The sequence below is a fragment of the Macrobrachium rosenbergii genome, chromosome 7, assembly GCF_040412425.1.
Source record: "Macrobrachium rosenbergii isolate ZJJX-2024 chromosome 7, ASM4041242v1, whole genome shotgun sequence".
In the NCBI taxonomy this organism is placed as follows: domain Eukaryota; kingdom Metazoa; phylum Arthropoda; class Malacostraca; order Decapoda; family Palaemonidae; genus Macrobrachium; species Macrobrachium rosenbergii.
The window spans coordinates 34671347-34683367 of NC_089747.1; the positions used below are offsets into that span (position 1 = coordinate 34671347).

At 34.7% G+C, this 12021-nt stretch overlaps 1 protein-coding gene across 3 annotated transcripts in view; it reads left to right on the forward strand.

Annotated features, from left to right (window-relative positions):
- The window catches only part of LOC136840295 (pseudouridine-5'-phosphatase-like), a 232969-nt gene that overhangs the window by 182414 nt on the left and 38534 nt on the right, over positions 1-12021 (forward strand). For all 3 annotated transcript variants that reach the window (XM_067106979.1, XM_067106982.1, XM_067106980.1), the window contains exon 4: positions 5028-5260. In XM_067106979.1, the coding sequence (XP_066963080.1) occupies positions 5028-5260 (233 nt within the window). The remainder of the gene's footprint in view (positions 1-5027; positions 5261-12021) is intronic.

The following is a 12021-nucleotide window of genomic DNA, read 5'->3' on the forward strand; positions in this document are numbered from 1 at the left end:
AAAAATATTTCTTTGGTACTAGTCTAGTCACCATGAGGCGCTAGCACACCATGAAGGGTAACTCCTTGAGGACGAAACAGCGACTACGCTATAAAAAATGCAGTTCAGTCCAGCAAAAAGAGTCACAATAATAATTAATAAAAGGGCTTGAGTAGTAAAGGAGGAGGAGACTTAGGAGTTGTGTGTTTATAAGAATATTTGGTCTACTTTTCATGAAGAGGTAAAAGAGGCCCTACAACAATTTCACTGGCTTTATTTGGCACCTTTAGAGTCATCAGGGAATGTAGGTCAGTGATGTTGATGTAAGATCCTTTTTCAGTTATAAAATCAATAAATCCAAGACAAAAGTCGTATTAAGTAATTTGAAACTACGTTATGACCAATATCAGCAATGAGTTGATACCATGTCAATTGTCAAGAAAGGGCATTCATATATGAAATACTAAAAAAAAAAATGCACATACCTGCATAAAAGCTATCTGCTCAGGATAGGGAAGAGCATAAGCACAAACAGAAGGAGCCATCACCTCCTTCAAAATTTCGAAATACTGTACTGCTCAGTGTTGAACCTTCCACTGATCTCAGCCAATTCACCAATGCCATGCAGGTGTATCCACCCCCAAACGTTACAGGTGATATGGCTGCTTCTGGCCACTTGATAAATATTCTGGCTGTCGTATCTAGTATTATCACGCCTCCAGCATTGCAGATGACCATGCGTGTTAGAAGTGAAGGTCTTTTCGTTACTGAAAATTACTCTGCCCCAGAAGCCTAATCCCTCTTCCAAATAACATTGAGCAATTTCCCACCATGCTGCTTTATGCTGATCCTCCAGGTTTTGTTTCACTGCCAGAGTCCTGTGGTGGATACTGTCTGCGTGGAGCCTATTATAGTTCCAGCCGAAACACGCAAGTTCAGTGTGTCCCTTATGACAACTGCGTTTGTGAGTGGGCTTTGTGTGACTACTTCCATAATTGCCCTATCTTCTTCTGGGGTCATTTTTCTTGGCCCATCAGCTCTTGGCCTATTGTTGAGGTTTCCAGACTCCTCCCATATTCGACACAAAAGTCGGACTGTTGGCAATGAAATTCCCAATTCTCTTGCAATACGTTTGTAAGACATGCCAGTCTCTCTCATGCCTACAATTCTGCTCCTATTGCTGATTCTTCTTTGTTGATTGCAATCCATTGTCACTTCCAGTCACTAAAGAGCTACTAAAGAGAATGACATTGGACTAACAGTGGTCACATCACTTACTGGCTCTCTCTCTCTCTCTCTCTCTCTCTCTCTCTCTCTCTCTCTCTCTCTCTCTCTCTCTCTCAGTTATACAACGTTAAACGAGTCCCTGTTGTCATTCTCAAAGTATTATAAAAGGTCTATATAGTATTGTATAATAATACTAACGAAATTGACAAAAATAAACCCAACCATATTTTCTCTCTCTCTCTCTCTCTCTCATCTCTCTCTCTCTCTCTCTCTCTCTCTCTCTCTCTCTCTCTCTCTCATCATCATCATCATCATCATCACATCTAAGTACTGTACTGAATATATTGGTGTGCAGCCATACCTACCACTGATATAAAGACCATCAGGTTGGTTAAGGTGTGTTGTTACTCAGATGACTCAGGTTCAATTACCGCCCAGAGAAATTTCCATCTTGGCTATTCTGGTGAGACGTGGCTCGAAAAAAAATATGAGTGATACACTGGATATATTCGTTCCTTTATACATTGGGCTGTCTATTAATTTTTCCCCAAGCCTTCCATACCATAACCTGTCAATGCCTATCATAATTGCCTTTATGAAATTATAAGTATAATATAGATCTTGAAATTTGCAGTTTGTAATCTCATTACTTTATAAACTGATGGATTATGTAAATCGAAGACATTTCCATTCAAATAATTGTACTGAAATTGACCCCAAATATCTATTATGAACTAAAGTTTGATTTCAGGAAACGCTTGCCACACCTGAATATAATGAAGTTGACGATGTATGATTAATCAGGATTGAGTATGATTTTTACCATTGCTATTTTTATTCCTCCATTACTTTACTATTTTTATATTTATTTAACAACAACTCATTTCACTTGTAATGTGAGCTATTATTCATATATCATTAACATATTTTCTACAATAGTGTTTAGAAAATATGAGCATTGGCTTACCAATAACTCGACCGTTCACGTCTGTCGTTATAAGACAAATAGGCTTTCATTTACAGAAAATACAAACACCCATGTCATTTTCATAAAACATAAGGGTAGGGGGTAAAGGAATACTTTGAGGCAACTGTACCACTCAATTTCCACAAGAGTGAGTCTGTTACTGGACAAAGGCTTGTGTGCTGTTTTGGAGCAAACTACTGTTTTTCTTGAAGTAAACTGCAGTTTTTCTGGATATACAAATCTTCATCTCATATCTAATGGCCCACCTCTAACTAACTCTTATTCTTGTCCTTGTAGACAAGAAAAAGTGAGGGTTAAGATAGTGAATGGCTAGTGTTCCAACCCACTCACTGTTCACAATTGTAACTACCCTGTTAACAAACTTTAGTGACTGGAATCATGGAAATGTAATTTGATTTTTTAGAAATTGCACTTTTTCTATTTGCCTTGATAAATGGAGGCAGTGTAGATTGTGGAACTTCATGGTAATAATGTATTTCCCATTAGAAATTATAAAAAAGTTTTAATTTATGCATAATGCTGGCATTTGTCCATGTAGCGGTGACATGGATACTTGAGTTCTGTAGAGGAAGACTATAAGATGCTTTGATTCATGGCTGGGGTACTTTTGAAAACATTTTATTACAAAGGAGAAAGCAGCTGAGTTGGTGTCCAGAAGCTTGAAATAGATGGAGAGTTCAAAGATCGAGATGGTTTTGGTGTGCAGTGAGAAGTGGAGAGGAATGGTCAATCAGAAAATACACAGGTCTAGAAGAGAGAGATGTGAAAACCTGGATGAGACTGAAATTTTGGTTTAAAGTTCAGTATTAGAGAGAGGAGAGAAATGTTTCCCATTTAACCCCAAAAGGGAAAACCAGGTGTTGAAACTTGAATGGTGATCATAGTTGGAAGAGATTAAAGTACTTTCATGGAAAGTGATACAGCTTGTGTCTTTAAAGTGTTTATGTGTGCGACAGCAATGTGTCTTTGAAGTGTTTATGTGTGCATACCTACTGTTTATTTTGACATTCAAATTTCAGAAGCTTTTGCAGATTTGCTCTAGTTAATGGACTTCATTTTTTTATGGTGTGGATGTTGAGGTATTTGAGAAACAAAGTAGTTGGGTACAGAAATATGGAGGGGAAGAATATGGAGTTTTTTCTTTGTTTACTATTTAATGGCTGTTGTCCATGGAAGTTGAGAAAATGATTTCTAAATTTGTAGATTTATCAACATTTGTTAAGTCAGCAATTAAACTACTATTCCATTCATGTGTTAATTTTTTTAATACTGCTGTGGCTTGCAAACCTTGTAGGATGAGGCTAGAACATATTCCTTTTACATTTAAAGTTGGTATGAATGATTAAAAATAAGGTACCAAATGGATTGTTTAATCAGACCACTTTTGCAGAGCTGGGCTAGATAATTAGAACTAAAATAGAATTAAAATTTCATCTTGCAAAGTAGGTTGATTTCTTTAAAAAAAATTATTGGTTAAATTATTTAAAAAGATATTGGTTCTAGTGAAATGTCTTGAAGAAACTTGTCCAAGATTGCATATGCATTGGTTGACATTAGGTCATTTACATAAACAAGTCTTTACAGTCGATGTCATTGCTCATTTGTTGAGGCACTGATGTTGAGTTTGTGTATAGGCAGTGTGACCACTGAATAAGGAATTTGATTAACTGGCATTTGAAGGTGTAAGACCCATGTTTGAACATATGATTAGTTTACCAGTTAAGGAATTTGTTTTACTACTGTATATATGAATAACTTTTGTCTTTTACCATTTTTGTCTTGAAGAACCCAGAATGATATACAGATTATTGCTGTTGATGTAGTGTTTAAACCCCCAGATACATAGTTATTGGAGTACCTGATATTTTTTGTAGTGCAAGTATCTGATCTTTTGTGTAATGCAGATTCACTCCATATGTTGGCTGATCAATAGAAGTAACATTTTGAGGACTGTGATCTCCTCACTCTCTTCTTACAAAGAATTAAGATTTTTGTCATTATACTTACCATATCCTACATTGATTTTGAACCCTTTACGTTCCTGCATGCATGTGCTCTGTATTTTATATTTTGTTGCTTGTAAAACTAGTGATTGCTTGAGTCTGTGAAAGAACATTTTTCTTGTACTGTATAATGATGTAAGTGAATATAATTACAAAACAGCATTTTTTTTGTGTACAACCTTCAGTATCAAAATAAATTCAAAGCTTCTGTTATGAAATGATGACCAAGTGGTTCAAAGCTCATGAAAGTTATATTGTTTAATACTAGTTTCTTTTCATAATTTTATAAATGTCAAGAAAAATGTTTGTTTTGCATAATTGCTTTATTAGTTAATAATAATTTTTCCCATTTTTCATGCATGATTAATTAACTGTATATGACATGCTTTTTGGGTTAATGCTTTGAAGTGTGTATTTACTATTTTGTACTGTAACTGGTAGAATTAATTATTAGTAAGGCTTAGTGCACAGTATACTGTACTTTGAAGTGTATTGCGTAATGCTTTTGGAGTTTGCTTTGCAAGTTAAAAAATTATTTTGGCGAGTTGAAGCTTTTCAAAATAATCATTTGGGAATAATTAATCTTCTGCAAGTACAATTCTTTACCAACCTGATAAATTATATGTGCTCTAGGCTTTACACAATAACTATAGAATAAGTTTTAAAATAATAAATGAAGTTAATTCATCTTTGGTAGAACTAGGGATCCAGAAGTTTTGAAATATATTGTGGATACTTGAAATACTTCATGGCAGTAGTATATTTTTGAAAGTGCTTTTATATACTGTTTGGTAAAACCATTAATCCGTGGAAAATGTTTTGACCCTTAGGAGCTGAGAAATTAGTTCGCCACCTCCACAACCACAAGATTCCCATTGCCATTGCGTCAGGAGGTGCACAAGATAGTTATGAATTGAAGACCACAAATCACAAGGATTTTGTGTCAATGTTCGGGCACGTAGTGCTAGCTTCAACAGATCCAGAAGTGAAGAATGGAAAACCTGCCCCAGATGTTTTCCTTATATGTGCAAAGCGCTTTGAAGACTCTCCAAAACCTGAGAAGGTGATTTTGCATATAATTATTAACAATTGGATTTACATTGTGGATTAACTTGGAACTAGACTTCTCATTAAGCTTCCTTCATAGATAGCTGGTCATCATTTCTATCATTGTTAGGCTATTCTGAATATGCTAAATTTTTTTACTCATTCAGGTGGCTCCCATCATTACAAATTTATTTTTTGGTTTGGTTAACTCATTTCATTGCTTAACACCAACTAGGTTCCTGGTCTTTAGTACAGGTACAGTACTGAGATTGTTCATCCTAAATACATGCAATAAAAATTGCTTTTCTTGTGGCTTCCATCATCTCTTAGGTATCTCATCTTTGGAGTACAGGTTGACCATCACTAATCCGGCAATCAGTAGTCCGGAACAATCAGTAATCCGGCACAAATTTCGGCTAGAGTAATTTCCAATGTTTCCGCACTAATTTTCAAATATCCCGGGTCGCTGCGCTAACTCGCTCGCCGGCCTTTTCGATTTGGTGGCGCAGTGTGCTGCATCAACAAACTGGTAGCCTAGCCTACATTATACTGAACTCTATTCGCATATTATCAGTATTATACAAACATCAACATAACAAATGTGCATCTTTTTCATGGATCTTTTAAAAAGTTATGCTTTACTACATTGTTTCCAATTGTATTATAAATTGCGATCAATGTTTTGTTTTGGGAATCGGTATCGCAGTGTTTATTTCGCCGCATTTAACTAAGTTCAAAGCGCTTTTCTTGCTTCTAGTTGGCGTAAATGAATATGGATACTTTATTTATTTGGGACAAGGATATTTTTCGTTATACGAAGTGTTTTTAAGTCAAAATACAGTGACCCCTCGTTTATCGTGGGAGATAGGTTCCAAGACCAGCCGCGATAATTGAAATTCCGCGAAGTACGAACAGCATAATTATTTATTTAATGAAGTAGCGACCTTGTATTTATTTCATTATTTACTATATACATATATATTTAAAGGCTTTATAAACCCTCCCCACACTCTTATAAACCTTTCCCACACTATTAGACTTTCCCACATTGTTATAAACACTTCCTATGCACTTAAACACTGTATTACTATTTTGATCTGTTATCACCGTAATATGCATAAAAAAAAAGATCGTCCCATATTTGTAATGTTTACGTTCTGAGAATCAGCTGACTGAAGCTGCTCACTACTACCGAAAGAATTAGGAAAATAATTTTTTAGTTGATAAAGAAACAAATTTATGAATGAAATTATTTTTAATTTTGTACATAAAAGTTTATGATACAGTAATTCATATTTTATTGAGAGAGAGAGAGAGAGAGAGAGAGAGAGAGAACTGGTGTGTACAGCACAGTAGCTTGGGACGAGACTAAGTCTTGGCTTGACAAGCTGGGGATGAGAGAGTATACAGTATCCTTGAGTTGCTTACGTATGAAATTCGGATTTTAATTATTTTTACAGTGATTAAAGATGAAACATCAACAGTGAGATGATAAGATATTCTCTTGTGTACCAATCACGTGCCTTGTCCGAGTGCCCGTGGGTATATACAAAGCTTCCAGTCCTTGAGCGTCTGTCTCGCAAGCCGTTCTTCTCGCGTAACATGATGAAACATCGCTGTTTTCCACAATATGGCTGCCGATATGGCGGTACTTTTTAATTTTAATTTTTCGATGAGTATTTCTGAAAAATCCACGATGCAATGAAGCTAGCAAAGTTGAAGCGCGATGTGGAGAGGGATCACTGTATAACTTAAATAGGTCTCGTTGTGAAATTAATTTAGCTATTTTTTCGTTAATATATGACGTTTGCGGGAATCGCGGCTTTTTTTTTTTTTTAGTAAAAAAATCAAGATTCCGTTCGCTATTTTCTCTTGGTTTCATCATAATACGCGTTTTACATATTTATCTTTTATCGGCGTGAAAACAGCAGTAATTTGTATTCTTTCATGCCCAGTAGTTTTGATTAAAATACATTCTCTCCAGTTTTATTTACGGTCGAGTATCATCCACGTTGCCGATGCACGATAATTTATAGTCATTAGCAGCTTGAATATTGTTTTCTCAGCTTCAGCTACAACTTGCAGCTTAAAGTTGCTGTAGCAGTATATTTCCCTGACGATCTTTTCTCCAAAGCGAACAAGGGTATAGTGTAAAAAATATATCAGGCCTATTGTACAGTACTTAACGTCATTTGTAACAACTACAGTAATTGTGTATTACCGTACGATGGTTGAAATACAAGCACAACAGTTGTTATCCGATACGATTATTAGCAAAACAGCAGTTTCCCATTCAGTTGTTTATGGCTGTATGCATTTACTCAAGAGTATAACGTTACTAACAATACTTTTATCATTCTCTTTTACTTTTTTAACTAGCAGATGGAATAAAGAGATGGAGAAAAAGAAGTTGGTCTCTCTCGCTGCCTGCACCTGCGCGAAATCTAAAAATATTTCCTAAATATTTTTGTATCGGTATTAATTGCTAACCCCATCGTAAACTCGAAATATCGTAAGTCGAATTATCGTAACTCGAGCACTACCTGTATTTGATAATTGTCTTTTCTTTATTAACCAACTTGTAGTGATTTATGGGATATTTTAATTCTAGGATGAGGTGCTTAGCTACTGTGTTTCGTGTATTCTAGCCTAATAAATGGCTAATCCGGCACCCTCCAGGTCCCAATGATGCCGGATTAGTGATGGACAACCTGTACTTGTAAAAGAGAGGAAAACTTTGGGACATCAGGCATTACAAGGCTCTTCCACTTTTTATTCCGTGTTTTGTTTTGTGTACTTAAAGCTTCCCTTTATATTAACTGTTGCTTGTGTTTTTCTGCTTGCTCAGAGTTCCAGATGAACCTAATGATGTAAATGGCTTCTGCAAGAGGCTGTCCATGCTTTGGTTTGGCAGTATGAGAGAGGGATTATCTTATTGCTCATGGTTGTTTACCAGTCCCTCACATTATTATTATTATTATTATTATTATTATTATTATTTATTATTATTATTATTATTTATTATTATCATTATTATTATCATTATTATTATTATTATTATTATTATTATTATTATTTAGAAGATGGAACAAGCCCACAAGGGCCCTTGACTTTAATCCAAGTTTCCAAAGAATATGGAGTTCATTGGAAATAAGTAACAGAAAATATTAGGACATACAGGAAAAAGAGATCAGTTATTGAAATAGAAAAAACTAATTAAATTAATAAATAAATAAATAAATAAAAATGTAAGTAGAATATTAAAATACAAGGCCCCCTCGATATAAGACCACCTTGACATGGTGAGGGGGCTCTTGAACCCCAGGAATTTGTTTCTGGGTTTGAGTCCAAGAGTCTCATATACCATTATATATTATTTTAGATTAAATTTGTGGAATTTTCCACTTTTAATAAAATTTATTGGATCTGATAAATAGGAAAAGATATCATAGCTGGGAATGGGTTTATATTCGAAGCTAAATAGTGAGAACTGTGGTAGGACCATCAACTGCCTGATAATGTTCAGACCCGAGAGTTACCAGATTGGTAGCTCAAAGGCGGAACTATTCGTTAGGACTGGACCACAGATTCCAGGGGGGTCTGGTTCTATGTATAGGACTCGGCATTCTATCCGGTTTGCCCATAACATGATTAGGGTGGGGATGATTGTATTCTTGTAATACTCTCAGTTCTAGCAAGCAGGTTTGGCTTACACTTGAGCCACTCTAATCATGTTGTGCCATCCCCTATGGGGTAGGGTAGGGAGCGGACATTTGGGAGTCAGTTCTCACTTGTGCCATTGGTGGAAGAATAAAACTCCATGAAAAGCTGATGATATCTTTTTAAGGTTTTCAGGTTAATTTTTTTTTTCCTCCCTCAAATCTTTATGCCAAGTGAAAATAAAGATTTGAGTACCCCTGGGCCCTTTGATGGTAGTGACTCGGCACAGTTGACGACCGCTGGAACCTCCTGTAGCAACCTTTCTTTGGAAAAAACAAAAAAAGAATCCAAATGTAATCACACTGGAACCTTATGTTCCAGTGCACAACAAATCAAAAAGAAGTAAATATCATCTTGACCCAACCTTGACTCGCTTCGACTCCCTCTTTGGGAGTGAAAGTTGGTCAAGGTTTCTAACCATGGAAACAGAAAAACAAATCTCAGCCCTAAAGTTGGAAAACTTCTTATTAAAAAGACACTCGACGACAGAAACGTCGTTTAGACAAATAAAAATGAGGACGTGGCTTATAGAAGCCACAACAAAAAACCAGTCTGAAGACTATCAATAAAAAGTATTGACAATGTAAATGTAAAAGTAAACAAGCATGATCCTATGACGAACCGGTTGATAAAAATATGCTATTGGACTCTCTTAAAATGAGATATACCAAAGTCCAAGATTGTGAGGTATACTGTATATAATACCTAGTAAACAGAGTAATAAAGTATTAAGAATTGCAAAGATAAAATTTAGGGTCAAGATTTATCTCAAAAAATAAAAATTTTGGGCCAAAATAGAGAACTGACACCTTATGTTCCCAAACCACTACAATGTCAAAATTGTAGTAAATATGGACACACGAAGAATAACTGTCGTAATGAACCTGTATGTGCTTATTGTGGATCTGATGAACATGCCACACAATGGAAATGTAGTGAGCCAAAATGTGTAAACTGTGGACAGGATCATCATGCAAGTTCCAAAGAATGTATGTACTATATATACAATACAGAATTGAAAATGTTACAAGAACGAACAGGGATGTCTATCAAAGAGGCTAAATTGGAATTAAAAGTGAGAGGAATGCAAGATCCATCTAAGAAACATACATATTCTTCAATAACAGGAACCAATAATGAAACAAAAATACATAGAAATAGAAGTAACGAAGCACAGAAAAATAAATCACACGAAGAAATTAATGCCCAAGGGAAAAAAATTAAAATGGTAAAGAATAAAGAAACAGGTACAAATGATATGGACCTGATAGACTGGAAATTAAAGATAAAAAGAGGCCATGGAAAGAACACCACCCAAAACAAAGAAACCAGCAATTGTTAGAGAAACGTCGGTCAAATCAAAGACAAGATATGGAGAAAGAACAAAAACAAAAAGAAGTTAAGAATATACCATTATCTCCTAAAATAATAGTAAAACCAATGGATACAGATATCTAAAATACCGAAGAAGTGGATGACAGTCGTACCTTAGACAATAGTGAATAGTCAAAGGAGAAGAGATTACTCCATCACCAATAATTGGTACAACAAGAACGGATAAAGAAAGAAATATACATGACAATTCTTGTGGATGTAATGATTGTTTCATTGCATTGTGCAACAATAGCAAAAACATAACAAAAGATGGTTTAACAAACCTTATAAGAAACTTTATGAAATATAGAAAAAAAGAAACCACAGATTTGAGTACCCATGAAAAAGGTTGCATGTGCGTTGAGCACTTGGTGTATTATAAAGAAAAACAAATGAATGTCGTGAGTAAATTATTAGAAAAAATCCAAATTGATAATACAAAAAAAAGAGAGCAAAACTCGACTGCTATATAATAAAATATTTTCAATAGCTATATGATACAATGGAACGTAAATGGTCTGCAGACCAGATTACACCTAGGAGAAATACAATGATCACTAAAAGAATACGAACCTATGATATTATGTTTACAACATGTCAACAAAACAATATCAACAATAGGTAAATATACCTTAGCATCTTCATCTAGAGAGGAAGAAGGAAATTTAGGTATTGCTATATATGTACATAACAAAGTATGTTATGACAAAGTACCTGTGAACTTTACTGATCTGCAAATATCTAGTATTAGAATACACATAAAAAACGATAATTATGTAATTTATAATTTATACAACCAACCCAATAAAAATTATGACTTTAGCAAACTCGAAGAATCACTTATTAATGCCAAGGAACCTACATTAATAGTAGGTGATTTTAATGCCCACAACCCGGTGTGGGACTGTAATTGTATAGACTCAAATAGACCAGGAAGTAAATAACAGAATTCATAGATTCATATGACATGTGCTGCATAGATGATAACGAAATCAACACATATTTTTCTAAAACACATGGAACATTTTCCTCAATCGACTTAACTCTTGTGTACAACAAACATAGTTGATAGATTAGATTGGAATACAGTTGACGACTTGCATACAAATGACCATTTCCCAATATTTATTTCATTATTACAAAATAACCCCACCAAGCATATCCCTCAATACAACATTTATAAAGCAGATTGGGAGCAATATGATTTTCACACCAGGAATATCCCACCATTTGAATATTTAAAAGACCATAATAAAACTAATAAATTTCTTGTTGATTTCATTACAAATGCAGCTGATAAAGCAATACCAAAATCCAAATCTCATCCAACAAAACACAAAGTCCCATGGTGGTCTGAAAAACTAACAGAATTAATAAAAATAAAATACCAAATTGGAAGACGATTAGATAATCTGAATAGAAAATTTGGTAAAATAAACAAAACATTACAGTACCGATATTAGAAAGAACCTTACAAAAGCTGACTTTATTATTATTAGAAATTAATACATCAAAACCTCTATATAACAAAATAACTGCAAAATTTAAAAGAGAAGTAATTCAAGGAAGAATCATTTCATGGAGAAAATATGTATCAGATCTCTCTAATAATACTCCCATACAAAAAATATGGGAAAAATTCAGGAAAATAAATGGTACCCATGTTAAACCACTTAGACATGC